General features: G+C 52.7%; 15 protein-coding genes across 15 annotated transcripts; 10 read left to right on the top strand and 5 right to left on the bottom strand.

The window, feature by feature from the left end:
- Positions 1 to 77: 77 nt before the first annotated feature.
- BDZ99DRAFT_262436 (uncharacterized protein) lies at positions 78 to 1,086 on the top strand. Its single transcript, XM_033713803.1, has one exon. The coding sequence runs from the start codon at positions 298 to 300 to the stop codon at positions 898 to 900; it is 603 nt and encodes a 200-aa protein (XP_033579120.1). The 5' UTR covers positions 78 to 297; the 3' UTR covers positions 901 to 1,086.
- BDZ99DRAFT_262435 (extragenic suppressor of kinetochore protein 1) lies at positions 1,087 to 4,661 on the bottom strand. The gene is made up of 4 exons (XM_033713802.1): positions 4,632 to 4,661; positions 3,615 to 4,459; positions 2,056 to 3,558; positions 1,087 to 1,992 (listed from the first exon to the last, which is right to left on the bottom strand). Exons 2-4 carry the CDS (start codon positions 4,302 to 4,304, stop codon positions 1,273 to 1,275), a joined length of 2,913 nt encoding a protein of 970 aa, XP_033579119.1. The 5' UTR covers positions 4,305 to 4,459; positions 4,632 to 4,661; the 3' UTR covers positions 1,087 to 1,272.
- A 769-nt stretch (positions 4,662 to 5,430) lies between these two features.
- On the top strand, positions 5,431 to 6,367 carry BDZ99DRAFT_262427 (charged multivesicular body protein-like protein 5). Its single transcript, XM_033713800.1, has 2 exons — positions 5,431 to 5,617; positions 5,668 to 6,367. Exons 1-2 carry the CDS (start codon positions 5,552 to 5,554, stop codon positions 6,241 to 6,243), a joined length of 642 nt encoding a protein of 213 aa, XP_033579118.1. The 5' UTR covers positions 5,431 to 5,551; the 3' UTR covers positions 6,244 to 6,367.
- BDZ99DRAFT_262428 (metal cation-transporting ATPase) lies at positions 6,368 to 7,448 on the top strand. The gene is made up of 2 exons (XM_033713801.1): positions 6,368 to 6,677; positions 6,730 to 7,448. The coding sequence occupies exons 1-2, from the start codon at positions 6,491 to 6,493 to the stop codon at positions 7,431 to 7,433; spliced, it is 891 nt and encodes a 296-aa protein (XP_033579117.1). The 5' UTR covers positions 6,368 to 6,490; the 3' UTR covers positions 7,434 to 7,448.
- A 603-nt stretch (positions 7,449 to 8,051) lies between these two features.
- Positions 8,052 to 8,800, bottom strand: BDZ99DRAFT_568892 (uncharacterized protein; the record flags this gene model as incomplete). The annotated part of the gene is made up of 1 exon (XM_033727828.1): positions 8,052 to 8,800. One exon carries the CDS (start codon positions 8,798 to 8,800, stop codon positions 8,219 to 8,221), a length of 582 nt encoding a protein of 193 aa, XP_033579116.1. The 3' UTR covers positions 8,052 to 8,218.
- Positions 8,801 to 9,865: 1,065 nt separating this feature from the next.
- BDZ99DRAFT_382948 (uncharacterized protein) lies at positions 9,866 to 10,674 on the bottom strand (the record flags this gene model as incomplete). Its single annotated transcript, XM_033715301.1, has 3 exons — positions 9,866 to 10,179; positions 10,253 to 10,382; positions 10,462 to 10,674. 3 exons carry the CDS (start codon positions 10,672 to 10,674, stop codon positions 9,866 to 9,868), a joined length of 657 nt encoding a protein of 218 aa, XP_033579115.1.
- A 637-nt stretch (positions 10,675 to 11,311) lies between these two features.
- On the top strand, positions 11,312 to 12,850 carry BDZ99DRAFT_518011 (uncharacterized protein; the record flags this gene model as incomplete). Its single annotated transcript, XM_033725244.1, has 3 exons — positions 11,312 to 11,950; positions 12,012 to 12,066; positions 12,483 to 12,850. The coding sequence occupies 3 exons, from the start codon at positions 11,312 to 11,314 to the stop codon at positions 12,848 to 12,850; spliced, it is 1,062 nt and encodes a 353-aa protein (XP_033579114.1).
- Positions 12,851 to 13,532: 682 nt separating this feature from the next.
- Positions 13,533 to 14,862, bottom strand: BDZ99DRAFT_460924 (short chain dehydrogenase). The gene is made up of 4 exons (XM_033719501.1): positions 14,572 to 14,862; positions 14,447 to 14,506; positions 14,216 to 14,395; positions 13,533 to 14,159 (listed from the first exon to the last, which is right to left on the bottom strand). Exons 1-4 carry the CDS (start codon positions 14,840 to 14,842, stop codon positions 13,645 to 13,647), a joined length of 1,026 nt encoding a protein of 341 aa, XP_033579113.1. The 5' UTR covers positions 14,843 to 14,862; the 3' UTR covers positions 13,533 to 13,644.
- Positions 14,863 to 15,930: 1,068 nt separating this feature from the next.
- BDZ99DRAFT_460923 (uncharacterized protein) lies at positions 15,931 to 16,640 on the top strand. The gene has a single exon (XM_033719500.1). It carries the CDS (start codon positions 16,185 to 16,187, stop codon positions 16,497 to 16,499), a length of 315 nt encoding a protein of 104 aa, XP_033579112.1. The 5' UTR covers positions 15,931 to 16,184; the 3' UTR covers positions 16,500 to 16,640.
- A 404-nt stretch (positions 16,641 to 17,044) lies between these two features.
- BDZ99DRAFT_486831 (TPR repeat protein-like protein) lies at positions 17,045 to 18,051 on the bottom strand (the record flags this gene model as incomplete). The annotated part of the gene is made up of 2 exons (XM_033722804.1): positions 17,045 to 17,547; positions 17,616 to 18,051. The coding sequence occupies 2 exons, from the start codon at positions 18,049 to 18,051 to the stop codon at positions 17,045 to 17,047; spliced, it is 939 nt and encodes a 312-aa protein (XP_033579111.1).
- A 1,961-nt stretch (positions 18,052 to 20,012) lies between these two features.
- On the top strand, positions 20,013 to 21,222 carry BDZ99DRAFT_460919 (uncharacterized protein). The gene has a single exon (XM_033719499.1). The coding sequence runs from the start codon at positions 20,027 to 20,029 to the stop codon at positions 21,023 to 21,025; it is 999 nt and encodes a 332-aa protein (XP_033579110.1). The 5' UTR covers positions 20,013 to 20,026; the 3' UTR covers positions 21,026 to 21,222.
- Positions 21,223 to 21,562: 340 nt separating this feature from the next.
- On the top strand, positions 21,563 to 22,852 carry BDZ99DRAFT_460918 (uncharacterized protein). Its single transcript, XM_033719498.1, has one exon. The coding sequence runs from the start codon at positions 21,911 to 21,913 to the stop codon at positions 22,658 to 22,660; it is 750 nt and encodes a 249-aa protein (XP_033579109.1). The 5' UTR covers positions 21,563 to 21,910; the 3' UTR covers positions 22,661 to 22,852.
- Positions 22,853 to 22,962: 110 nt separating this feature from the next.
- BDZ99DRAFT_460917 (uncharacterized protein) lies at positions 22,963 to 24,262 on the top strand. Its single transcript, XM_033719497.1, has one exon. It carries the CDS (start codon positions 23,165 to 23,167, stop codon positions 24,089 to 24,091), a length of 927 nt encoding a protein of 308 aa, XP_033579108.1. The 5' UTR covers positions 22,963 to 23,164; the 3' UTR covers positions 24,092 to 24,262.
- Positions 24,263 to 24,471: 209 nt separating this feature from the next.
- Positions 24,472 to 25,653, top strand: BDZ99DRAFT_460916 (uncharacterized protein). The gene is made up of 4 exons (XM_033719496.1): positions 24,472 to 24,687; positions 24,785 to 24,869; positions 24,943 to 25,232; positions 25,289 to 25,653. Exons 1-4 carry the CDS (start codon positions 24,667 to 24,669, stop codon positions 25,439 to 25,441), a joined length of 549 nt encoding a protein of 182 aa, XP_033579107.1. The 5' UTR covers positions 24,472 to 24,666; the 3' UTR covers positions 25,442 to 25,653.
- A 143-nt stretch (positions 25,654 to 25,796) lies between these two features.
- Positions 25,797 to 27,766, top strand: BDZ99DRAFT_460915 (ketol-acid reductoisomerase). The gene is made up of 5 exons (XM_033719495.1): positions 25,797 to 26,091; positions 26,143 to 26,174; positions 26,243 to 26,521; positions 26,573 to 27,240; positions 27,297 to 27,766. Exons 1-5 carry the CDS (start codon positions 25,881 to 25,883, stop codon positions 27,322 to 27,324), a joined length of 1,218 nt encoding a protein of 405 aa, XP_033579106.1. The 5' UTR covers positions 25,797 to 25,880; the 3' UTR covers positions 27,325 to 27,766.
- The last annotated feature ends 13 nt before the right edge of the window (positions 27,767 to 27,779 follow it).

The following is a 27,779-nucleotide window of genomic DNA, read 5'->3' as shown; positions in this document are numbered from 1 at the left end:
ATCTCGAGTTGAATGTTTAGATTGTTATGGTGCGAGACGATTGTTGAACCGAAATACTATTGCGAAGGCTTTGGACAATGCGTTACCCTATCACTGTGAAGAATGGGTGAAGAATAGTTCTTATCCATCACGTGAGTTGAACCCATCATCAACTCAGTTTCCGAAAACACAATTCGATGGTATCTAACAAAACTGCACAGTACCCGCTTCAATAAACCCAGTCATTCATCAATCGCATCTAGCTAGTATACAAGCCAGCCCGGGCCCTCCCCGAATCCTTGCCAACCCTTCCAACCCATGCCCGTTCCCCATCCAACCCCAAAGGGCAGCCAAGACAGTCCCCGTACAAAAGCCCTCCAACCCAACAAAACCCGCATCATGGTATATACGCACCCCCTCGCCCACTTACACAACAACCTTTCCCGATCCCTTTCCAGACCCCTCTGCGCCCTCCTCATCACTCCCACTCCCCGACCCGAACAACTTCCCAAACCTCCCCGGATCCAACCTCCCATTCCCCTTCTCCGCCTTCTCCGACTTCCTCAACCCAACCCCACCCGAACCCTTAATCTCAATCCCCTCGCCATCATCCTCCAAACTCCCCATCTCAGTCGCCTCAATCGGACTATGCGCCCGCTCATTCTCCAGCGGCTCCTCCTCATGCTCGTCGTGCCCATCGTCTTCGGAGTTATTATCGTTATCCGCGTCCGCGTCATTGCCGTCCTTGTGTTCCGCTTCCATTGCCTTTTTCCGCTGTGCGAGACGCGCCGCAAATTGGCGCCTAGCACGGGTAGCAGGGATCTTGAGAGGGGGCGGGATTTCGAGCGAGTGAAGGCCAGAGGTGCTGGGAGGCTATATGGAGGGGTGAGAAGTCAGTTACGGTTCTTTAACGATGACTAGTCAGGTGCGTTGAGGGATTGGAAATATACAATTGCGAGAAAGAAGAAGACAGAGACACATTGAACTTTGTGAATTGGAATACAATTACGCTGATCGTGATCGTGACTTGATCATTTATCATTTACTCTAGAAGACGTACAGAAGGGAGAGACGAGACAGACGGAATGTACAAGCGTTGCCCCAGAATAATCCCGATGAGGGAAATTGGGGCAATATGGGTGGAGTATATGCAGTAGGACTCATTACAGGGGGTGTCGAGGTTGCCCTTGACATAAGTCGTCGCCGTACACTGACACGCAGTAACGCCAGCACACCAAGAAAACCATGAGGAGACATTGAGAAACGCACCAAAGACGCACAGTGCATTCGCGATCATCGATACTCCATCTCGACGTCTTCAAATGAGAGTTCACCCACTTGTTCCGAGTCGCTCACTGGTGTGTGCCTCTCACGATCCTCGCCCTCCTCCATGTCCTCGTCTTCTTCGTCGCTGGAGTTGTTGAAGCCGCTCAGCAGCGTTCCGCCTCCGAAGTTGTAGCCGCCACCTGAAGCGCCGTCATTGTTGCTGAGTTCCATGCTATCCAGGCCGACAGAGCCATTACCAGCGAGTCCAGCGCTGGCTAGAGAAGAGCTGTTGCCGCCAAAGCCGGAAGCAGCATTCACGGCGTTGAGAACAGCCTGGCGAGGCCCTACGCTCATATCTGGTCGGACCCCTCCTAGAATTGCGTTGTCTCGCTCTCTTGTTTCTGCTAGGGTCTGCTCGACATATTCGATCCATGTCTGGCTCATGACCTTGTCTAGTACCGACTGTGACAGCAGCTCGGCAGGGTGTCGCTCAGTGAATTTGAGGACCTCTTCCGCAATCAGGGTGAGATGACCCATATATCCCAATCGCATGTTGGTCTCGGACTGGGCCTTGTCGCTCGCTTGTTGGCCTTCTATGATTCTCTCAGTGATGCGCCCAGTCTCGAAGAGATCGATCGCTAGATTGCGATTGAAGCCACGGTCCATTTGGCCGTTAAAAACCTGTTGCACAACATCATAGACAACGTTGTGGAGGAAGTTGTTCCATGGGAACCTGAAAAAGAAGTCCTAGTATGTTTTGTTAGTTGATGAAAGGGAGCATGCAAAGGTAATGCGAAGAGCGTTGCCTACCAAGATCGTCGGTACGACTTTGTTCTCAACAAACATCATCTTCAGCAGATCGCCAACGACCGGAGATCCGTCGATGTCAACTTCATAGTGAGCTGCATACTGCCCCTCTGCGCCCAACAAAACCGACCGGGAGCTACTGGCATCATCTATTGGCGTTACTTCGGAGCCTTCACTCTCTGGTACACCTGCGGTAAAGTGAGCTGGGCTTAGTTGTGCTAGCTCTGTTTGCTTCGCATTCTCACGTCTGCTGGCGAAAAGCGGCGCTGGCTTGTCGTCTGCGTGAGGTGACAGAGTGTCTGGTGTTTCTAAAGCATCGGATGCTGATGGTTTGTTGAGTTGTTGTGTTAGTAGCGATCCTAGCTGCTTATTAGATGCCGCGTCCTTGGCTTGTTCTTCAGTTGGCGATGAGGTCCTCATAACCGTATCGTTGTCGAGATCAAGACCACCAACTTTCGCACTGAGTCCAGCCGAGATGGGCGACTCGGCGGCTTCTGCTGGTGTGACGGTCGACTTCGACTCTTCCTTTGAGGAAGATGCGCTCTCTTTAGCCGGAGACAATGGTTCATCGACGAATTCGCCATCAGCGTTCTCGGGCCTCTCAGACTCATGCTTTTGCGGTTGAGACTTTGGAGATCTTTCAAGGGGCTCGCCAATTTCTTCCTTCTCATCGAAGTCGTCCTTGGTCTCTTCTTTTATTGCTTCTGAAGTTGGGACTTTCTCGAACTCCAAATCTTCTTCAGAGTTGTTCTGCACTTCGAGTCGCTTGATCTCTTCCGGCGCCTCGCTTGACGGTGCGCGTGCATGATGAAAACCGTGGCTGTCGACGCTGGTACCAAAGTCGTCCATATTCCTGTTCTCTTTCGGTGTGAGTTTGCCTTCGGCCTTCAGACGTTCTCTCTCGATGTCTCTTCTCTTGACCTCTGCCTCGCTTCCTCTCTCATTCAGCAAAGTCATGTTGCTGCAATGTAGAAGCTCGGCCATGAGCTCGCAAGTCTTGAATCGATCGAAGCCAAGAGGCTCTATCTTTTCGCCAAAAGCAGCCTTGAGTTCCCGCCTCCGGGTCGTAGTCGTGCCATCGCTATTAACAATCGTGCGATTAGGATTATGAACAAGCTCCATGAAATCTGGAATGTGTTTCGCGAATTGTCGAAGTAAAGTGCCGAGGTATATTGGGTCTGAGCTCTTTGGTACCGGACCGATCTGATTCTCAAGGTCGTAATCCGAATTGTTCTTGCGAATGACTTCAATCACGATGCCAACTCCAACGGTCAGAGGATTACCTCCGCGGAGCATATCGGTAATAAGGGTTCGGATGCATTCTTCTGATACCAGCTGCCTCGTAAGCTCGTTGGGACCGATGACAGATTGGTCTTGAGTTGTGGCGTTAGCCGAGATTGTGATGATGGCCTTTAGAAAGTCTCCGGCGGACGTCTGGGTGGAGGAGCACTGCTCAGGCGAGATATACGCCAGCAGCTGAGGGATGAGGTTTTGTGATTGCAACCACTGTTCAGGAACCGTTAGATCGAAATTCTCGCCGAATCGTGTGTTCCAACACTTACATCTACAATTCCCTGGCCCCCTTCACTCTTCTCGAGGCTGATGATCTTCAACAGCAAGTCCATGACCATGGGACAATCGACGTGCTGCAGCATATGTGGGACCACATTCTCAACGGATTTGAAGAACTCCAACATTTCCTCCATCTTTCGGTCCAGCAGCGATTCATTGACCTTTGTGAAATACCCGGCTTGCACTGGATCAAGCGGGGCAGGTTGTTTGAGGTAATTCCAGAATTGTCGAAGATTATCCTGATTTTCTAGGACAGCTTCCGAAATCGACCAGACCTCGGAGGACAGAATCTCGCAGGCAACATAGGCGTACTTCATCCTCTGCTTCTCTTCCTTGCTTTCCTCTGAGTCGGGTGACTCGGGTTTGGTTATCGACATGGAACGTGCCTTGCCAGCGACCTTGCCAAAGAAGCCCTCGCGGGGGGAGCTACTCTCGATCTTTGCCCCTCCTTCGTCGGCAGCCTCGTCTGGCGAGGGGACGCGCTTGGCGGCAATGACATAGCGGAGAAGGCGCTCGAGCACATTCTCGTCGCGCAAGTACTCGATCAGCTTCGAATTCTGCTGCTTCAGCTCCTGGATGAGATCCGACTCATCGAGCAATTCCTCAACCGTCAGATCAGGCTTGTCGAGGATGGCGTCAAGCGACGACACCTGCGCATAGCCTCCGAAACGCCAGAACATTGTGATTCAGAGCGCTTCTAGCAGCACGGCGGAGGGAGAAAGGACGCGAAGAAGGGTAATCGAGCGCGGGACGGGGGCCGAAGGTGAGGGCGGGTCATGCGAATGGCTGTTGTGGGATCGAATTGGGGGTCGGATTGAAATTGATAGAAGACAACCTGTGGAGCGCACTAGGCGTCAGTCCCCGTGTACGGCTCGTAGTGCTCCTGTACTCGGGACACGTCGAGGTGCAGAGCTGGCGGCACAGCGCAGAGGCTAGGGTGCCCCACGGCCGGCAGTGACAGGACGGTGGATAGCAGAGGGGCAGCTGCAGCTGGAGGGGAGGCGTACCTTGGGGACGAGGTTGGTGAAGGACGCAGCTGAGGGTGCGTGGTGGTGGGGCTCGGGATGCAACGCCTGGCGGGTGTGTTGGTGGGCGTTGAGCTTCGACGTCGTGTGCCAACCTCGTCGCGGCCGGAAAGCGGTGACTACTGACGACTGACAGGACTCGAATCCCTGCTCGCGCGGAGAGCCTCTGAGGTCTGCACGGAGCTCGCGGGCACGCTTCAGGCTGTCGGGCGGGGACACGGCGAAGACGGGGTCACGGCGCGGTCTGTACGTGCATTGCGCTCTCTGAGGGTCATGCGAACTGTTGACTCGGGCGGCGGGATTCCCAAAGGCCACTCCCGAAGATCCTCAGCAGAGACGTGGCAGCAAGCGAGCGTCGGCGAATTTCGTTGGTGCGAATGCTGTGAATCAATGCGCAGAGTAGAAACGAACGGTCCTGGCACTGTCAGAATTGCAGCAGTCGGACAGACATGACCAGGACCACCAACGCTGCTGCCCAAAGTTGGGGCCACGTGACGAGGTGAATGTAAAGTGGCAGTCAACACCGTCAGATGTGGCTTGAAGAGCTATTGGGCTTGCCACATCGTCGTCTCGCAGCTTCCAAAGACGCACCAGGGGCCCCCAAGCGGGGCTAGGCAAGTATGCACAAATCCAGAGAGAGCAGCTACCTTCTGAATAGGAAGCTTCAGATCAGAACTGCGTACGGATTCGGGAACTGCAATGGAGTGCCACTTGTTGTTCAAGGCTGCCTACCACGTGACGAGATCTTAGCTTGAGTGATTGTATCGACACTTGGCAACTTCACGGACCACCACGCGCTCCACTTCAACTCCAGGCACTCCCAGGACTCCCCACCGCACTTTAGCTCTGCCAAACCGTCAAACAAGCAGAGCCACCTCTTGCTAACAGCATACAATACCACCATGAACCGCTTGTTCGGCGCGAAGAGCACAGCGCCCAAGCCCACGCTCAACAGCGCCATCTCCAACGTACGCCCACTACTACCCCGCCAAGCTTGGTCCTTCTGACGTCTTTGCAGGTCGACACCAGGATAGAAAGCATAGATGTCAAGCTTGCTAAGCTCAACGCCGAGCTGTCCACCTACCAGCAGCGCCTTGCGAAGATGCGCGACGGCCCGGGGAAGACCGCTCTCAAGCAGAAGGCACTCAAGGTCCTACAGCAGCGCAAGATGTACGAGGGGCAGCGGGATCAGCTACAGCAGCAGTCGTGGAACATGGAACAGGCGGGCATGATGCAGGACAACCTCAAGAACACCATGACTACAGTCGACGCCATGAAGACCACCACCAAGGAGCTCCGCAAGCAGTACGGCAAGGTCAACATCGACAAGATCGAGAAGCTACAGGACGAGATGGCAGATCTCATGGACATGGGCAACGACATACAAGACAGCATCAGCAGGAGCTACGACGTTCCAGAAGACATCGACGAGTCCGAGCTAGACGCTGAACTCGAGGCGCTGGGCGAGGAGGTCGAGTTCGAGGGTATTGGGGAATCGCAAGGCTTGCCTAGCTTCATGATGGATGAAGCTCAGCCCCCACAATTCATCGACGAACCTCCCGAGCCTGGCAAAGTGAAGGAAGCCGCCGGTTGATCGCGTCTCAATTTGCTTGTTATCTGGACTCTCATACGAGCGGAGGTATACCCGGCATAACGGATGATAACGGCAGGTCTAAAGAATTTGGTGAATGCATTTGTACTACCCAACAACTCATGCCGTTCCGCCTTCTTGGTGACCTTCTGGCTCGTGAAAGTACCGCCGGCAGGTAGGGCTACTTATCCTTGTGGTGACGTTGTGAGCTTCTGGTAAGACGCCTTACTTGTTTTCATCTCTCAATTGCATGCATTTTCCAAACGTTTCATTGTGCGAAATAAGTCTCACTGTGATCCTTTTTCAATCTTCATTCCGGTTCCGGACCAAGCTTGCTTACATGCTTTTCGGTTTTGCTATCCTTTTGGCCATCATCGCCTTTGCTGTCCACAAGTTCGTTGTTACGAATGAAATTGCCATCTACGCGATGTCAACCGGTAAGCAGTCGACGATTGTAAAATTTGAAATCTTTCCCGCTAACAATTCCAGGAATCGCAATGATACCCGAATCCCTCATCGCCGTCCTCACTATCACGTTCGTGACCGGCATGACCCAAATGCGCAAACTCAAGGTCCCCACACGGAATCTCAGCGCTCTCGAAGCGCTTGGAGGCATCACCAATATCTGCTCAGACAAGACCGGAACGTTGACGCAAGGTCAAATGACAGTGAAAAAAGCTTGGATACCCGATATAGGAATTTATACCATCAGCAACTCCGACAATCCCGCAAATCCCACGCAAGGGAATATCAGTGTTGGTCCCGCCAAGTCTAAAACTGAGATGGATGCCGAGAAGACGGACCGCGAAGAGCGATTCGACAGAGAACGCAGCGCCGCCGCGCTTACCTTTAAAGTTCCGTCGAATAAGGCCGATAAAGATCAACAGTGTCATGAGCCGCAAGAGAGGCAGTCATTCGATGGAGACGACAATCCAGAAATGGTTCCCGAGCTAGAATATTTTCTAAACTCTACCGCCCTATGCAATGTTGCTACCGTGCGGCTCGATGAGCAAGAGGGCAAGTGGCAGACTGCTGGCGACCCGACTGAAGTTGCTCTACAAGTCTTTGCGCATCGTATCGACAAGGGCAAGAAGCTCCTTGAGCAAGAAGTTGGATGGAACCAGATCACTGAGTATCCATTTGACAGCACCGTCAAGCTTGTTTTGGGTGGTGGTGGTGGTGGTTCCGCGTGATTATGTCCCAGGGTTGAATGAGAGGATGTTTAAGCATAAGCTGATTTCGTGGGAGTGGGCGTTGAGTGGGGGCGCGATGGTGGTGTTTGTGGCGGGTGTGGAGGGGTGGAATATGGCGAAGTGGGGATTTGGGTGGTTTGAGGAGGAGGGGCAGGATGAGGAGGTGAGGAGGTTGGGAGTGGGAAGAAGGGGGCGGGCTTGAGGCAGGGGGGGCTTTCGTTCTTGAGGAGTTTTAGTAGGAGTACGACGAGTTTGGGGAAGAGGGGGGAGTCGCAGGTTTGAGGTATGGTTTTTCTCTGGATTTGACTGGCGTATTGGGCCATCTCAGACGGCGGTGGCCATGCGGAAGCATATGAATGATTCACGAACCTGAATCAAGGGCTACAGACATTTATATTCATTCTGTTTTCGACTTAACTTGCTGAAGTACCTCAGACAGTGGTAGTCACGCATAAATATATACATGAATTCAAGGACCTTGTCTATGGGGTTTAAGTTAAACCTTACATTCATGATGGTTTCGGCTTGACCTGCTGAAGTGCCTCAGACAGTAGTAGCCACGCGTAAGCATGCACATGAAATCACGGACCTAATTCACGGCTGTCAGACCCTTATATTCATCCTGTTGTCGACTCAACCTACTGAGGTACCTCATACAGCGGCGCACATACATAAACACCCATCAATACCCCCCCAAAAAAAGCAGCAAAAGCAACCACCCAGCGCCTACGCTGTCCTACACAGAAAGGAAGAAAAAAAATAACCACTTCTTACCCTCTATACCCCTATTTCGCATCCACAGAAAGCTTCACAACCGCCGCGAACAGGTCCACCGCCAAATCACCCCCCTTAGCCACAACATCCCTCATACTCTTCGACACCGCCACTTCCGGCCCAACAACCACCTGCACACCCCCCATTCCCACAAAACTAGAGCGCGAAGCGTTGCCGCTCTTGCCACCACAACTAACCAGGCGGGCTGCCGCGCTCTCAGCCAGATACGCGCGCAGCTTGTTCGGCCCCTCGGTGTGGTCATACACGTACTCCAGCCGAAAGGGGGACGCGGAGTGGCCGGTGCGGGCGTAGTAGTCGACGATCTGGGCGTACGCGGCGGCGGCGAGCTGGGGCTCGTCGTGGCGGAGCGCGAGGATGTACAGCGACAGGTGGTGGGTGAGGGCGTGGAAGGAGTCCGGGGCGGCGAGGCGCGCGGAGGGGTTGGCGCGCTGCGACGCAAAGGCGGGGTCTTGGTACGCATTGAACATTCTGAGGGCGAAGGTGTCGTCTTCGGGGGTGAGTGGGCGGAAGACATGCTCTTCGATGTCGACTGGGGGGGTGGTGGACTCGCGGGTGGGGATTGGGGCGGTCATGATGGCGGTTTGATGGGGGCGTTGAGGGGCTTGTGGATGGCCTGGTTGGTTGATGAGGCTGAGGTAGTTTGATGAGGTTGTGGTTAGATGCGGTCTGACGAGGACTCGGTGACGCGTTTGGAGGTGAAGGTCTGAGGACGAGCTCGGTGCGTGTGCGTGGGGATCTGCGATGGATGCTGCAGTTCTATGCGATACAGCCGGAGTAGCGGGTGATGTGCATACAGACGATGCAGAGATGATAATGGGGTTGTAGGAGCTAGAGAGTTGATGGATTGAAGGTGGGCGAGAGGAAGATGTCGATGCTGGAGGAAAGGCGGGCAGCTCACTTCAACACGGCTCGACAACAGCTGGTCAGCTGCCCTTGCCCCTCCGTCAAAGCAACGAAAGGGCTACCAACAGCATGCTCAAGAAGTAGCTTGTGGATTGCAGTCTCAGTCTGCCGCCAAAAAGCCCGAGAGAGCTGCGCCAATGGTGGATCGAACAATTCGCAGCTGCTGGTCAGAGATTTTAGGGATGAAGTGCTACCGCCTTAACACTGCTACACCACGTTTTTTGAAGAGATAATTTGATGCTCCTAGATCTAGCTCATGGCTGTGACCGGGCCTTGATCTCCGGGGAAATAATGATATCGGAAAGTGACGGCCTAGGAAACAAATTTGTGGTCAGGAAATCGAAAGAAAGGGCAGACCGGCAGCTCCAGATCTATTTTAATACCATCACAATTCCCATCCTTAACGTATGCGCGCACCAAAACTCAAGCAGAAGTGTGCACTTAGCCTTTGAGAGGGAGTACTACAAATTGATCATTTTGACGCCCCTCATCCATATCATCACATCGTGACCGGAAGCCAATTGTCCAGGTGGAGGATGAGACAGGAATATGTCAGTCAATTGAACATGTTTTCCGCTCCGCCAAGAAATATCAAGGCCTGAACGCCAGCTCCAGACGTCCGACCCTTACCACGATTCCTTCCTTTAAACCCATGCACCTACGAAGAGCAAATCGGAGATGTGCACCTAGCTTTTGAATTGATCCTCGTACAAGCCGATACAGTGGCAAGCAGTCTAGATAAGATGCTTTGACCTAAAGTATGCCCTCAGGTACACAACCTGCCATGCCCCTAAACCGACCAACATGCCCATTGTGCCAAACGCGAACCACTTGACTCGCTCATTTGTGCTCTCGTTTGTATCCCGTAGCTTCTGCTCTCGTCCTCGGAGGTAGTCCATCTCGCCCACAATTTCTTGGACGAGTTCTTCCATTCGACGGAGCTCTGCCTCGACCGGCTTCAGCTTCTCGCCAGCCTGGATTGCGGACCAATCCTTCGCATCAGCACCAATGTCGATGTCGAGTTCGACGTGTCTTGTTGGCGCCTGGCCTCCGGCATCTAGTAAAAGCAGCGTCAGTGATTATTGCTTCGCTGTGTCGTGTGAACGCAGGTACGGAAGGACACGAACTGGATGTGCGGATGTTCTCGAAGCAGACATCAAACGCAGAGTCGGCATGCGAGGTGAAAGCGTTTCGACTCTCGCCTGCAACGTCCTTTGGCCTTCCGTAGTCATTGCCCATGGCGTCTCGGATCTGTAAACGCATCCCAATTAGCCATTGCCCAGTGTCCCAGAACGTCCGATTGTCCAGCGTGGCAAGCGGGTCTACTGACATGCAAGTTGAGCATCTGGCCGTCCCCTCTCTGACCGTCCGTAATGGCTGTGACAACTACCAGCTGGTCTTTGGCAACAAAATTTCGAATGCATCGCTCGAATCTGGCGGATTCGTGTCCTGGGTGGGCCTCGATATCGAACTTCAGGGCGAAGGTAAGGGGCACTGCGGCCAGCAAGAGCACGAAGCTCAAGTACCGAAACAGAGTCTCCATGGCTGTGGCTGTGAGGATGCAAGTGCGTAACCCGCCTCTTGGTGTTTTGGCGAAGGGGATGCTGAAGGCCAGATAGCCCGCGGAAGGAGCTAGGGTCCGATTGGGGGTGGCGGCTTGGCGAATGTCGAGCCTCAGAACTCAGGCTCAAGGCAGCATCATCCACCATCACTGAGCAACATTCACCGATCAGACCCCCATCACAACCCAGTATTGACGCCCAATCGCCCTGTAGTACCTTGGTAGAGCTGCTGCAGAACCCCCACTCCTTGGGCCGTCGGCGTGGGCTTCTGCGCTAAGTGGTCGCTTCACCTCTCCTGCGGACCAGCCCAGGCGAATTTCACAAGGCAAATGGCTACTTTGAGCATACCGAAAAGAAGGCAACGAGAGCGGTTACCCTTCTCAGAACTCCCATCGCCTTTCCATTTTGCGCCGCCGTAGTGCGAACCTTAGCCAACTAACCAGCAGGCTCCCCGCTTGTTGCTCTGTTCTTTAAGTATACTTCATAGAAATATCATGTTCTTGTCCCAGTGGTTACTTCTTCAGCTGCCGCAAGCCTCTGTCTCACGTGTACACACTTTTACACTCAGCCTCATCAATAAATCATTTCCGTTAACATCCTGTTCATTCGCCGCATGAAATGGCTGGCAGCCGGCGAGGTCGAGGCCGGCGAGCTGCACGGGTCGTTGGTCGAGACCAGCTTCCGCCTTGCAGCCCTGTGCATACCTTCGACACGCTCACACCTGACCACGCCTTTCTAGCTCCTCTGGAGTCCCGCCTTTGCAGACTTGGCGAATCGTTGCAGCAAATGAGACATGAATTTCTTGACTTGATCAAGCTCGTTACCGCAGCTAAATGCAGCAAACCATCTCGCCGAAGCGACCTGCGTCCAAGCTCTGTCCCATTGGGATCTTCTTCCCACCACGGCGCTCCAAATACTGGCGGCCCACAGCTTTCGACTACACTTCACGCTATTGAGAGAGCGCCTCCACTTGAAGCACTTAAAAATGCGTTTGAGCGAGATGTGGCAGAGGTCTTGCCCTCGTCAGACTCCCAGAAAATATCGACGAATGAATCTCGACATTCCCTCAAAAGACCCCTAGAGACATCAGCTGACGATGGTCCATCCGGCATGATGAAAACGTTCTGCATCGGCCCGGAAAGTTTGTTAGAAATCCAAGCTAGGAAAAAGGAACAGTACTCAAAAGAAAAGCAACAAGAAGTTCAAGCTATGAGGGCACGTGGAGCTTGCAACGATTGTCGACAAAACAAGCGCAGGGTTTGTTACTCCCGACAAGTATAGGCCGTCTTTCTAATTCCACTTCATTAGTGCAAATCAGACCACCCTCCTCCAGATAGTTCTTCAAAGGCGCAACGGCAGTCTTCGCGTGTGGGGTATGTGTATCTGTCAATCTTGCTTTTATTCATGAAAAGTAATCGTCCTCCAGCTCAAAATTGTCCGCCAGGTCCTTTCCTCAGTCTAGTAAGAGCGTCTTCTTTTCATTATACCTTGTTACCCATCTGTGTGCTCCCATGAACTATACCGCCTCGCCACAAGCCTGTGCACAATCGTCTACCGCTGCTGAGGATGCCTCCATAGGCTTTCAACCCTTCAGACGCGATGTACACATCTGATGCCGTGCGAATTGAGCTGCCTCTTGACTTTCTGGGCACGTCGCAGCTGGGCTACTCCTGACGGTGGTATGGAGCGAGCCAATGTCGAACTAAAGCGCTGCTATATTATGTGCCCAGACTTGTAGCCCAATACTCTACTAGCTGAAAGTTTACTGACCCGTATTACTCGATTCTAGGCACTCATACCGCAATATTCTGTCCCCGCTCCACACCTGAATTTCCTCCGCTCTTTTCTGGTCCCGAGTTCCGAAGGTCTTCATTACCCTCGCTGGCAAGTGAGCCAGCCACTGATCGACCAACGATGACGATGTACCGCAAGATACATGGAGAACCGAAGAGACTGTCGATAGATCATCACCAGAGCTTTGGTCAACCCCCGTCTTATGTTGGCATTGACATGGATACTGAACCTGTTCCGGGAGCTGGATACCCCCAGGTACCCGACCACAATTTGCTGGGTTCGGATGACGTCCTGGGGTTCCTCGGTGATCCTTTCACCCCATATATCCCAGGAATTGACTGGAACCACACTTTTGCACCGTAAACAACCTACAACACCCAGGAGCGCCTTCCAGGACTATACTTACCTGCAGCGGCAATGTTTCCATCGCTCAATTCATGCTCCACGGCATGCACATACCCAATTCCGGGACGTCAATCCTTGACATGTTATTCTCTCATTTCTCTACCGCCCAGGGAAGTTTTCCAGGACTATACATACCCGCAGCAACAATGTTCCCATCGCTCAGTACAAGCCCTACGGCATAGCCATGCCCAATTCCCAGCCTCCAATCCTCTACGTTCTGTTCTCTTATTTCTCCGTCACCCAGGGGTACCTCATCGTCCTATCTTGGCACCCAAAATTGAACTATCCACCACACGCGCAATTTACAGCCTCCGGTCCTTTACATTCTGTTTTCAAACTTTTCCATTGGTTAGAGGTGACTCACACCTCTATCTACCCCCGCAGGTTCAAAGTCTAGACCACTCGATTCACGCTTTATGTTATATAGTTCGTTGTGTCAGTTCTTAGAAGTTGTGTCACAAACAGTACGGTTAATAATAAAAGCCACATTTCATATATTTCGAACCACGATTGGTACCCTCTTCGGTTAATTCTTAGACCTTGCGTTACAAGTGGAAGCTGTTGAAGGAATATCACCAACGTCACTTTTAGTAACATTTCACAACAAGTCACATTTGAGCTATGATGAGCCAGATACCGGGGCCAACTCGTGTCGGATTATGCAGCTACTGTACAATGCTTAAGGCCTCCGCCCAGACGCCACCTGCCGTGCTCATGCCCAAGAGCGCCCAAAGGGGGTATATCAGGCCCACTTACCACGCCGTGTGGCCCCCATCAATCACCAGATTCGCGCCCGTCATGAACGAACTTGCGCGACTAAGCAGAAAGACCGCCGCCCCCCGGTACTCCCGAGGAGTACTCAGCCTCCCAAGCATGTTCTCCTTCTGCCACAACTCCTTCAAGCCCGGCTGCCGCTCGAAGTCCGCCATCACCATCGGCGTCAGGATATGGCCCGGAGAGATGCAGTTCACCCGAATACCCCCGCTCCCGTCCTCACGCACCCTACCCCACTCCATGGCCAGGTTGCGCGCAAGCTGGATAACGGCGGCCTTTGAGGAGTTGTAGACCGGGCACGTCAGGCCCTTGTTCGCGACAAGGCCGCTCATGCTGGCGATGAGGCAGATGGAGCCGCGGGACTTGTACCGCAGCATTTGGCGCGCGGCGGCGGTGGCGGAGGCAAAGACGCCGGTGTAGTTGATGCTCATCAGCCATTGAGCGTCGGCGACGGTGTGGTCGAGGGAGGGTTTGACCATCTGTTTGCCGGCGGCTACAGAGAGGGGTTAGCGAGTTGTGGAAAAATGGGAGTAAATGGAGTAAGCATACCTGCGATGAGGCCGTCGAGGCGGCAACGGTCTTCGGCGATGCGGGCGACGAGGTCTTCGAGGGCTGGTTGGTCGGTGACGTTGACCTGGTGGTAGTGAAGACTGCCGCCGAAAGGGACGGCGCGGGACTGGGCGGTGTACCAGGCGTCGTCGGGGTGGGGCAGGATGTCGAGGCAGTGGACTAGAGTGTGTGAGATTGTGTTCGAATTGTGAATGAAGGTGGTCTGTTTACCTTTGCCTCCAGCTTCAGCTAGGGCCTCTGCGAGGCAGAGTCCGAGACCGCGAGCGCCGCCTGGAGGAGTGAATTAGCTGGTTGTCACTTCTTCGAGTTGTGTGTTTGGGGGCTATTCGGCTTACCAGTGACAATGTAGACACCTCCGCTGAGGTCAAAGTCCCGGAGACGCTTGGTGTCAAACGCCTCGTGTGAGATATCGGGCACGATGGTCGTCCGGGTGGTCTCCTCCTCGTAACGGACCTTGAAGGCCGTAGCTGCGTTCAACTGGATGGGGCGCCATTGAGTCTGGTCACCGAGGTGCGTGAGTTGGTGTAGTGACAGAGCTGTCGAACGGACAGCAAGTCGAGAGCTAGAGGGGCAGGCGAGCGAAGGGAGGACGCGACTAGCAGCCATGCCAGCGCGGAGAGGAAGGAGAGGCATTGGAGTACTGCAAGTGCATGCAGTGTAGAAGGAAGCTGTAGAAAAGGCTGTGAAGAGTGTGAAAGAGGTTGATGGAAGCGTTGTTTCAGGGTTTCGAGGTGGTGGAGTGTGGAGTGTTTTGTGGCAGGGGCGAGAGCTTGATCAAAGAAAAGTATTTTTTTAAACCTCAAGCCCGCTCCCAATTGAAACGAAACACTTCACTCGCATGATGAATTTCACCTTCTCTGTTAGCAAAAGCAACGACTCATGATGTACGCCACACGACACGCTTGCTGGACGGACTTCCATTCACGGGACTGCTGGTTAAACAAGGCCAATGTCGTAGCTTCAAGCTGTGCGATACAGCTGCCAACACTTCACGATGTCGACTACTCCGGCGCATCATCAAAACTTGAAACAAAGACGTACGAGCCTAGACAGTGCGAATCAGAGCGGGTTCACGCGCTTCTGGTCCACGTCTCACTACCGTTGGTGGTCCAGCACATTATCAGAGATTTGGAAGAGTTCAGGAACAGTGGCAAAAAAGGTTGCACGGGCGAGCACTGTGATCAAGACTGTGGAACCAGTCGTCGGGTGGTGTGCTGCGATAGATTTTGGTTGACGTTGTTCTTACGGGAGATGTTGTTGGCGAGGCGGGTGGCTTTGAATAGCGCAGCTCCACTTCAAGTTTCCAACATCTATTAATCGCCACCGCTCCCTTTTACTGTTTCATCGAATCTTGCATCTGAGTACTCCTGGCATTGGGGTTCACAATACCATCAAGGGGTTGATGCTATTTCGTCAAATGCCATCCCGCGTTGAATCTCGTTCCAGGGTCTACGACGGGTTCTCTTTGTCATCGCAGTCCGAACGCCTGCAATTGGCTACCATACAACGGGAACGTACGAGAATTGTGTAGTGTTCCATCAGTGCTTACAGGTCTCCTCTTTTCAAGTGTTACGGGGTAGTGTTTCGACAGTTGACTATATTCTTATTAGGGGCTTCCACTTACGTTGGTTCATGTCCTCATAGACTCCTTGGTTACGTCCGTAAGCTCCACTGAACCAAATCTATAAGCTACGAACCTATCACTGCTCGATATAGTGTACCAAACTAGGTGGACATGGTCGAACATATTTAAGAAAGGAACCGCGATCTTTTTTGAACGAGCATAAGTCATATCTCTCATGACTTCGAGTTGATATTTCTTCATAGTCTAGACCTACTACACCGAACCCTCCGATGTGCCCTCAGACATGAGATTCGTTTAATTAGATCAAACAGTGTCCTTGATTGAAATACTCAGTTTTCCAGATAATTCGAACGGATAACGACAATGTCATCTCTCCCACAACTCCCCTACGCCCGCTGGCCCCTCGACTACTTCACCCTCTCCTACCTCATATCTGTCATCATCGTCACCATCGTCGTCTCGAGCGCCTGTGCCGCACCCAGCATCCGACAAGCCTCCCTCCCCCAATCGCTCGTCCTCTACGCCACTGGCATCCAACTCCTGCTAGTAAACATCTTGCACCTCTTCGCCATCCGCACACCAGTGCGCTTTTCCTCGACGTCGAGGGGCTCCGAACTCCCGCCCGGGACATTCGTCAATATGGAAGACGTGGTTGCAGTCGAGGGGGGAGGGGCCTAAGATTTCAGGAAAACGCTGAGGGAGAGGTTTGATGCGAGTCCGCGATTTAGAAGGTTAATGTGGGATTTGAATTGGTTTTGGGGCGTTGTGAGTTTGGGGACGGCGGTGGTGACAACGGTGGTGATCTATGAAGTGGATGATGTGGATGTTGCGTTTGCACTTGGTAAGTGTCATTCAGTTCGAGGTCGTTTCGAGTTCTGACAAATTGTACAGGATGGACGTGACCGTGGGTGGGTGGTGCGATTGGGACGTGTGTGACTATTCCTTGGGCTAAGAGGGAGTTGCGAAGAGAGGCTGAGGAGTTCGCGGGTAAGAGGTCGGATTTTAGTGGTGTCTAGGGCTTCAGTCAGTAGAATGAGATGTGGTCTGGTCTCGCATGTGCCCTCAAACTTATATCAGTCATGAGAAGAAAATGTCTTTGACAGTGTCAGTGCAACATCAAATGGGAAGTTGCTGCGAGAGGACTATAGCTCTTCAAATACACTTGATTTTACAATTATGTACCTTGATACGAACCCCGTTCGAACAGCTTTTGAGTGGTATGCCTAAATATCGAATTGCTTGATATCAGGCATCATACCCAGCCCACCTCCGCCGGTACCCTTCACCCCTTGCGCAAGGCCCTTCCCACTGACACCCGCCTCGCCTTCTGTCACACCTCCAGCGCTCCGATCCTTGACATGCTTCCTGAGAAGACTGAGGATTTCCGAGTTTCGCCAACGTGAAGGCACTGGCCGATACGCTGGCTTGAATGTGCCAACGGTCTGGGCCCACTCTCCAGTCCCAGGCGCCCTCTTCCACTCGTCTTGCAGTGCAGGTGCATCGCCCTGTGCAGAAGAAGTAGCCATGTCAGGACCCGAGCCCTCGGCGTATTCTTGTGATGTCGGGGTCGGTTGTTGAGTTGCCCAGTAGTAGATATCCCAGTCGTTCTCGTCGAGGAACAGATCAAATTGTTGGAGCTGCTGTGGTGTCATTTGCGCCAGGTTGGCGTCCGCGAAGGTGGAGAGGAGTAGGTCACTTTCGAGGGTTCCCCGTTTGCGACTCTGGTCTGTCATTCGATCGTTACGTCAGCAAATGTTTGTGATTAAAGGCACGAACGGAGCAATAGTAACGGACATAATAACCTCGCGCGGGTCGTGTTCGAATCCTCTCCAGTCCGTCTCAATGGCTCCACCTTGAATTTTGCGCCCTCCATCTCTCCTACCCCTAGCTCGGCATTTGAGCCACTTGCTTCGGAGCCAGATTGTGTACCACCAGTCATACGCTCGGTGTTCTCGGGAACCGAGTCCTTGGGATTGAAGTCTGGGTCGACCGAACTTAAGAACTCGGGTGGGGGTGCGTCGTTGCCTACATTCGGCATCTCATTTGCGATTGTGGAGTTGGTGTTTGTCATATGAGGATTGCTAGCTTTCTCAGCTTGCTTTCTCCTGTAATCCTCTGTGGTGTCGTGGCCGCGATCATTGAGGTTGAAGCGGGGAGTGTATGAAGAGAACGGACGAGAAAAGGTCGCGAGGGCCCGAGAAGAACGGAGGACAAGTCGAGCGGAGGCCATAGTTGCTATGTGAACAATTGAGGGCTCAGTATAAGATCAATTCGTTGAAGTGATGGGGAAAGAGTGAGGGGTGAAGCTCTTCGGATGGAACAAGTAATGATGACTTCATATGATCCTCGGCTCGTCCACCAGTAGTAGGTCGCTGACATAATACGCCATATAGCAAACTTTCATCAACCCCCACAACACACGATGCTTCATAGAACAAGAAATCGCATGTCGGCGATGACTGCCGTTCGGACTCACCGAATGGTGTCGAAGGGCCTGCGACGGCCATCATTGCGGTGGCAACGACGCAGGACTGAGACTTGTATCAATCTTCTGCTGCTAAATTTCGATCTCGATGCAACGGTTTGATCCACCATTCTGGGTATTCAGTAGCATTTGGCTCTTTTTCATAGCTGTATCTCTACTTGGTTCACTTCTCTCGATGTCTTGATTTCCTTTGTAATCTCTTTTTCGGTATAGTCTTCATTCCTGAGGTTTGCGACTGTTTGCGGATTGCAAACCACCTCGATTTTTCCGGCTTTACGGGAGAAAGACCAACCTTCTCTAAATTCAAGACTGCATCACATGAGCATGGTCTCTCGGTGTCTGGCCCCTTCCAGCCTTCAAGAGTGGCATTACAAGTGCCGAACGGTGCGGGCCGCACCGTCTGGAGGGATCTTTATCATCCCTACTCACAGCATGGACCCCAAAGTCCATATGCTCGTCGGAGTTTCAGCGCTGGGGCGGTTGTCTTATTCATTGTCGTAGGCCAAACAATAGCGATTGTGTTGCATCGTTACATCATTCGAGAAACTAACGTGAGGAATGTAAAGAGGCTGGGATCTGAGTCTGCTTGCGGAATTTATACCCGCCACCAACAGGCACGCTTCGCGACGAACTTCCCAGCCTCTCACTATTTGCTGCAAAGTTTGACATGTTGGCAACGTTTGTCAGGTCTTCAAACACTGCAGTCACGGGAAAGGGTATCTTCCCCCAGCATTCCTCGCCTAAGGCTAAAGTTAGAACCACCGCCGCCTGAGGAATGGTATCAGGACACTGGAGGCTGGATGGAATCGACAGAAATCACGCCGCCGAGTATATATCCTCGGAACATGTTTGTTTTCCATGTTTGTTTCCTGCATCATCGTGCATTGCATCGTTCCATATTTGCCCGCTGCATTACCGAGTCTGCAAGGTACCTTTTGCCTCATCACGCGTCCTTACCGCTTCCACTTGCTCCCTGCATCTACCAAAGATCTGATAAATACCTTCGCCACGCTCACACGTGAAAGAGGCGTGTCTCATCTTCATGGCCTCTGTACACCGACCGCAAATTGATCTCTCAATGCGGCCCGCCAACAACAAAGAAATGCATCTGTTCGAGCCGTATGATGATCTCTTTGATCAGTACGTTGAGACAGACCTGCTCCAGTTCAGCGACAATACACTGGAACAGCCAAGTTCCGACGATTTAGCAGGTCTCTTTGAGGACCCATCATCGAATGGGAGCGACCTCGTCGAAGCCTCGCCTATGCCGAGGAGGGAGGCAAGGACCAACGAAGCTTGGCATCAGGCCCTGCGACACCTCGAACAAAACCCAGCCTCGCCCGCTCTGCAGGACCACCAGTCTTCCGTCTACCCTGAATCTCGCGGAAGGGCTTCGGCTTCTGACCCTGAGATCTTCAGTGTAGACGAACTGTTTAGTCCCCTCTCAGAATCGTACTCTCGCATCTCTTCATCAACTCCTACAACTCCTACACCATCCGCATCAAAGGCCAAAACGAGAGCCGTCGCAAGCATTGCTCAGCCAATTGCTCGCAAATTTGCTAAAGGAATACGAAAAGCGACTCGAAAGCTGAGCGACTCGCCCAATCTGCCCAAGATGATGCGACCATCTCAGTATCACTCCGGGAGCTATCACAGTGGCTGGGCAAAGCGAATCGACACCGCATCAGATACATACAACTTACAATTACACAACAATGCGATGCCCGTATCACCACCCAGATCTGCGAAGCTTCCTCAGGCACAAATTTCGAATTCGTTTCTCTCGAATCGCGACGATTTCAGCCTCTCTGCAACTGTTGCCAACGACTTTGAAGACTCCAAACACGACCTCAACGACCACTCACATTACCAATTGACTCCTCTCTCATCACCAACAATAGATCACAACTCTGGCCATCGTCAGGCCTCCTTCAACTCTACGAATGACCACATTTCCTCAAGTTACTTCGGCCATCAGCTGGGCAATGAGGCTCTTTCAGCCTTGCAAACCCCGCCCCCATCACACAGACTCCCAATCGCCGCGTGGGGTCCCGACGCAACCGAGAACTTTGACTTCAATCTCCCAGCCTCGCCGGACTTTTCTCAATCCCAGAAGCCACAAGCATGGTGGCCCTCCAGTAGCGCGCCTCAGCCTTCCCCAGCCGCCTATCACAGTTCGCGAACTGAGAGCTCAGGCATGGGTTTCGACAGTGTCCCCGCGTCTGGCCTTGGGATTTCCTGTGATTTGAGCGGCTTTGGTGAGCCGGGTGCCTCTGCGTCGGCTTATGCGGTTCCTGCTACGCAGCTCTACACGTACGCGAATCCAATGCCGCCAGCGCACACGTACATTGCGACCACGCCGCCTTCGAGGTCGCCTTCTAGCTCCCCTCCACCTCATCGCGTCTCGAATCAGAGAACGTCGTCGAGGCATCGGCAACACAGTGGTCCTCATCATCGTCGCAAATCGAGCAACTCGAGCAATTCGGCTCCACGACCTGCCTCGGTAGGATTTGTGAACTTCACTCCAGATGATAGCCGGAAGATCTTGACAGGTGTTGCCCCGAGTGGCTCGTCAAAGACAAAGGCTAGAAGGGAGAAAGAAGCGGCTGAGAGGAGGAGGAAACTTAGCCAAGCGGCTACAAGGGCGATTATTGATGCAGGGGGAGATCTGGCGGAGCTGGAGAGAGAAGGTCTGTTATGTTTAGCAGCAGAAGAGTAGAAATTCTCCTTGCACGGTTCCAAAAGTGGAAGAAGGGTTCTTCTTGTAATGATTGTAGCGTTTATCACGCTTTTTGGGTTCTTGTGGTTTTGGCGCTTGGACTTGGTTTGTGGCACTATTTTGGTTCTTCATCTAGGAGAGTAATGCGTACAGACAATACGAGAAGCATACATACTCAATTACAGTTACACGATGAATTAATTCTCCACCGTCTCTGATTGGCCTTTATAACGTCCCAACTTATCTAAATACCTAATACTATGTCAGAGCTTCTAGACGGTGTTAAACAAGTGTGCAAGAACAAGACCAGTAGGCCTGAACCACCAGGGCTTTAATTGATGTCACGCAAAATTCTTTCTGATCGTGGAGCAGCCAACGCGATCGCGTTAAGCTGCGATATTATCGAGACGATGGTTCTGAGAAATCTTGGGCGAGCTGCGCCTCGATAGAATAGAATACGGCAGCAGCAGCCTTCACTAGCTTGCATCAGTTTAGCTGCAGCGCAACGCTCTCAGCCCACTCCGCCAGATGCCTGCTGATGACTTGCCTGCAAGACACAAACCTTCTGAAGATATCATGTCAATCACTACCGAATTAAAACTTCACCAGTTCCTATCCTCGAAGGACATACCCTGCGATGAGATTGAGGTCGCTGCTGGAGGGTCAGCCAACTTCTGTTGGCGTATCACGACACAACTCGGCAAGCGCAGCATCGCGAAACATGCGGAGCCTTACGTTCGCATAATGCCTGATGTCCCACTACCTGTCGAAAGGATGGACTACGAGCACTTAGCCTTGATAACTATACCGGACATAGTCTCCACGAACGAACACATTCGCCTGCCGCAACTGTACAACTACTTTCCTGAAGAGCATGTTATATGTATGTCTGACGGGGGATCGCAAGATCTCAAAGAAAGCTACAAAAAAGACGACGACATCGATATCCCCCTCCTAGGCTGGAGGATAGGCGTTTGGCTGGCGAGACTGCATAGGGAGACTTCAGAGCCGGAAACGCTAGAATTTGTCAAGAGGACGTTCGACAGTGAAGTTGCAAAGTCCGTCTTCAGATACACCTACAACGGTCTAGTCGCTGTCCTGAAACAACACGGCCACGATCCTGCTCTCGGAGAGCGCATCAACGCCAAATTCGGCACTGAAGCTGCTTCAGAGAGAACGTGTCTCTGCCATGGTGATTTTTGGCTGCCCAACATCCAGCTCGAGAACCAGGATCCTGCTATCAAAGTAGAAGAAGAGGAAGAGATAAAGCTGCGGGCACCAGTGCTGACAGTTATCGATTGGGAAAGTGTCCGTGTGGGAAACGGCGCCACTGATGTTGGGCGATTTGCTGCAGACTCATGGCTGCTAGATCGCTTTCACGGTGGCAAGGGATTGCTCGAAGCTTTTCTGAAGGCATATCTAAGCGAACATCCATTGAAGCAGCGTGACAAGGTCCGACTTGTTGTGCACTTCGCTGTGCATATTATCTTCTACTCGAGGATGAGGTGGACGGATGGGGAAGGCACAGCGAAACTCGTACAGCTAGGGAAAGCGATGCTTGAGGCTGTGGAAACAGAAGACTTGAAAAGCTTAATCACGGGACCATTGGCACAGCTGTTTAGTGAATCAAAGTAACGTTAGTCACTAGGTTACGACATCTTCCATCTGGCAGCTCGTAATGAGCTCAAAAATCCAGAGTTAACAGAACGCGGCTTGCACTCGCCGATTGCGATGAAGTACCTATAGCTTGGCTCGCCACGGAGGGCGGCGCGCTACCCAGGGACGGATACTACATAGGCTGCAACAGAAGACAGTTTGTGCTCCTAACGGGTGACCGGGCGGCTCTTGCATTGTCCTCCCGATGTGGTAATCGATGCACGGGCCAACACTCTTCTTACTTGCCAGACAACGTCCATCTCCCATCCTCTTCACAGCAAACATCCAGCATTACTTCCAAAGTTTCAGCGGGAGGCTTCTGTTTTACCAAAGGCCTTCAATTGTGAGAACTTTGCACAGGAAGATCTTCTTTGCACCCTTCACTAACTTACCAGACTCACATCACGCTCCGCTCGTCGGACTTCTACGCGTCAGAATCCTACCTTGTCAGCTGTCTTACAGGAGATAATAGCGATGGACAGCATGGCTACTTTTTATGTTAATGGAACGGAACAACCTGAAGTTCAAAACACTGACGAGGTTGTCAACGGAGTTGGCCCTGTTCTCCCTCCGATTCCAAGATATGGTCTTCAATTCCACATAGTACATCGCCTGCTCATTGAGCCGCATCTTCAAAGAGAATTCCGCGATTTAGCATATCCATTCACGACACTCACTTTTGCCACTTCATTGGACTCATCGCTCGCCCTGTCCCCCGGAACCCAAACAGCTCTCTCTGGTCCAGAGTCCAAAGCCATGACTCACTATCTGCGCTCCCGACATGACGCCATTCTCGTGGGTGTGGGCACAGCGATAGCGGACGACCCGAGTTTAAACTGTCGTTTGGAAGGCGTTGGCGGATACGGTGGTGATGGGTTGATCGGACAGCCTCGTCCCATCATCCTGGACCCGAACGCTCGATGGGACTTCTCTGAAGCCTCAAAGGTCATGGTTCTCGCGGCTCGGGGGCAAGGAAAGGCACCCTACATTATTTGCCTAAAGGAGCCGCCAGAAGACAAACGCGCCATCTTAGAGAGTGTGGGTGGCAAGTTCATCCGTCTAAGCTCAGACGCTGCGACCGAGGACGGAAAAGTTGATTGGCAAGAGATCCTCTGGACTTTGACTCGTCAAGGAATTAAGAGTGTCATGATAGAGGGAGGTGGAACTATCATCAACGATCTACTGGAAGTATCGCGCCAACATCTAGTTGACTCCATCATTGTCACGGTAGCCCCCACGTGGCTTGGACAGGGTGGAGTGGTGGTTTCGCCTCCACGAAGGATCGATGCCGATGGGGATCCCGTACCTGCTCTCAAGCTGAAGGACGTCAAGTGGTTTCAGCTTGGGGATGACATGGTCTTATTGGGGAGGCCGTCAGACAGTGTTCGTGGCGAGAACAATGTGGAGTGAGTGGTGATATCCCCTCTAGTTTTTCTAGCGTTGGCCAGCCCGAACCTGTCGTAAGGCCGAAGGAGCTGATGTGGTGCTCGTTCGGAAGCGACATGCTCAGCGGGAAGACATGCTCACAGTATCAATGAAATAGCCTTGATAAATTCACCTTTGATGGCCACATCACGTGACATTTGGATCCTGAATGACTTTTGGAATCGTGACTTTGAGAGAAGGATCCAACCAAAACATTGGTATCTAATGTGAAGCGCTTAAATGCCCCTGAACAGTCTAGACGGAGTGATCGTGACAGTCCACATTCACCACTTTAAGGTGGTGCTGCCTGGTGGCGGGGTTTCCTCGGTCAAATCGCCTTTCGACAAGATCCCTCGACCAGCAATCACTCACAGCAGCCTTGTCTCTCACTTCTACCTCTCCCACGGCCTTCCATACCTCGCGGATCTCAGTTATTCGCTCGACTTGATCGAACCCTCACTTTCCCACGCGCTATTCTATCCTTGTTTTTCACGGCATCAACGCCGCAGCCCACCCCACCACCCCACTACCTCTGGTCCAACCCTCCAACAACGGGCAAGATGCTCAAGATATGGTCTATGGTAGGTTCCGATATTCTGTTCCCCAAACAGTCGGGATTCGTGTTTGCGACAACCACAGCACAAAGTCTCCTCATCAAGATCGCTGACCCTCCCACAGAAGCAGAAGCAGCAGCAGGATGAGTCTGCTGCGACAGGACCGAAGAAGAAGAAGGTCACCGCTGCGCAGCTGCGAGTCCAGAAAGGTGTGTGCAGCCCTTTTAGCGATTCCCAAGGCAACGTCACTGCAAGAACTCGACTAACGGTAGTCACGCATAGATCTCTCGGAGCTATCACTAGGCTCAACCATGAAGACCGACTTTCCCAACCCCGACGACATTCTAAACTTTACCCTGACAATCGAGCCGGACGAGGGCATGTACAAAGGCGGCCGCTTCAACTTCAACTTCGCCATCAACCAGAACTTCCCACACGACCCGCCAAAGGTCAAGTGCACTCAGAAGATCTACCACCCGAACATCGATCTAGAGGGCAACGTCTGCTTGAACATTCTCAGGGAGGACTGGAAGCCGGTGTTAAACCTGAACGCGGTGATCGTGGGACTGCAGGTGGGCTGAAAAACGGATACGCGAACGAATATGCAGGAATGCTAACAGGCAGACAGTTTCTCTTCCTGGAACCAAATGCGTCCGACCCGCTAAACAAGGAGGCTGCCGAAGACCTCAAGTCGAACCGAGAAGGCTTCAAGCGCAACGTGCGGTCAGCCATGGGAGGAGGCGCCGTCAAGGGCCAGTCATACGAGCGCGTCCTCAAATGAGGGTTGAGATAATGCAGACTGGCGGGGTGTTGATTTTGACGAGATCATAGCGAGCATCTGCTATTCGGAGTCTTGGGTTTGGGGCGTACATACTCGGGGTGTCCCGATACTCTGGTCGGTGAACTATGCAGCTTTACATGAAGGGCAGATTTCGGGTTTGGTTGAGCGGTTGGCAAATTCTAGAGCAGAGATCTGAGGCCGTCGCATAGAACGCATGGATATATCAGTCTATTTCAATCTATTTCAATTCATATATGCAAGTAATCCGCGCACGTGACGAGCTCAGACTCATCCGGGGAGAAAATGTCTTCTCCGGCCGGCATCGGCGGTGAGCCAGGGCTGGAGCATCTCGACTCAATTCTCGGACGTCTGAAAAATACCATATAAGCTGGCGCCCCTCCCCTCTCCACGCAAACTCGTCACTTTTCACACACACACAATGGCTGCCCGTCAATCAAGCAGAGCTCTACGCAGCTCCGTCAAGCAATTGGCGTCTGCCCCCGTCGTCCAGAGGCGCACTTTCGTCTCGGCCCTCAGCGCTGCCAGAGCTGGCTTTGCAGTTGCACCAAAAGCTGCTGTCTCCTCTCCCTTCCAACAGACTCGTGGTATCAAGACTATTGATTTTGCGGGCACTAAGGAGACCGTTTACGGTAGAATTAGCTTTCGATCAGCTTATGGACCCCGCTAATAGACGTCAACAGAGCGCGACGACTGGCCGAGGGAAAAGCTTCTTGTGAGTCACTGCTGACGACAGCAATTATCTATGTGCTCTAGGACTATAGTACTAATAACTGGGTCCAGGAATACTTCAAGGACGACACCCTCGCCCTCATCGGCTACGGATCGCAAGGTCACGGCCAGGGCCTGAACCTCCGCGACAATGGCCTCAACGTCATTGTCGGTGTGCGGAAGAACGGCGCCTCGTGGAAGGAGGCCGAGCAGGATGGCTGGATCCCCGGCAAGAACCTGTTCGACATTGACGAGGCCATCTCCAAGGGCACTATCATCATGAACTTGCTCTCCGACGCTGCTCAGAGCGAGACCTGGCCCGCCATCAAGCCTCAATTGGTGAAGGGAAAGGTGCGTGGCTCATGTCCTGAAATAACAGTAAACAGGCTAACATAAAATTAGACTCTATACTTCTCCCACGGCTTCTCCCCGGTCTTCAAGGACCTCACCAAGGTGGACGTCCCCAAGGACATCGACGTCATCCTCTGCGCCCCCAAGGGCTCCGGCCGCACCGTCCGAACCCTCTTCCGCGAGGGCCGTGGTATCAACTCCTCCGTTGCCGTCTACCAGGACGTGACCGGCAAGGCTGAGGAGAAGGTCGTTGCCCTCGGCGTGGCCGTCGGCTCCGGATACCTCTACAAGACCACCTTCGAGAAGGAGGTGTGGTCCGACCTGTACGGCGAGCGTGGCTGCCTGATGGGTGGAATCCACGGCATGTTCCTCGCCCAGTACGAGGTTCTCCGCGAGCGGGGCCACAGCCCCAGCGAGGCCTTCAACGAGACCGTCGAGGAGGCCACCCAGAGCTTGTACCCCTTGATCGGCGCTAACGGCATGGACTACATGTACGCAGCCTGCTCGACCACTGCCAGGCGTGGTGCCATTGACTGGAGCAAGCGCTTCAAGGATATCCTGAAGCCTGTCTTCAACGACCTGTATGACTCGGTTAAGGATGGATCTGAGACTGCGAGGTCTCTGGAGTACAACAGCCGCCCGGATTACCGCGAGCTGTACAACAAAGAGATGGCTGAGATTGCTGACTTGGAGATCTGGAGGGCTGGCAAGGCCGTGCGGTACGTTCAATTCCCCCATCCACCTCATACCTACGAATTTTACTGATAGGCAATAGATCTCTCCGCCCCGAAAACCAGAAGTAGATTTCCCCTACCTAATAACCTCAAAGCGAAAACAAAACAAAGACTTGGAGAATGGTCTGAGCAGAGCGAAGAGGCTCTCGAATAAGTCCCGTGAAATCTGTAGATTACGATCTGGGACGGCACTGGCGTTTTCTTCCTCCGATTCTAGCTTGGGCGTGGATATTTGGCTTGGCTTGATTACACACGCCTCTTCTGTATCTATCGGAGCGGATTGAAAAGTGTCTCTTTTCGTGGTCAAAATCCAAATACCTCAACCTGTTTCTCGCCATCTAAACGTCTTGCACGTGAAACCTTACTTGTCTGTCTAGCTTCTATGCCACGCATCCCTCAAACATCTGCTCCTCCGCAGCGACCCTTTCTGCCCTCTTTCCGCCATTTTGTGATTGCACCGAAGTCTCGCACCGCTCTCGTCTCTCTCTCTCTCTCTCTCTCTCTCTCTTTCTCTCTCTCCTTTC

The sequence above is a fragment of the Mytilinidion resinicola genome (assembly GCF_010093595.1).
Source record: "Mytilinidion resinicola strain CBS 304.34 unplaced genomic scaffold BDZ99scaffold_6, whole genome shotgun sequence".
Taxonomy (NCBI): Eukaryota; Fungi; Ascomycota; class Dothideomycetes; order Mytilinidiales; family Mytilinidiaceae; genus Mytilinidion; species Mytilinidion resinicola.
The sequence above is the reverse complement of the archived record's forward strand: the minus strand, read 5'-3'. Positions and strand labels throughout refer to the sequence as shown.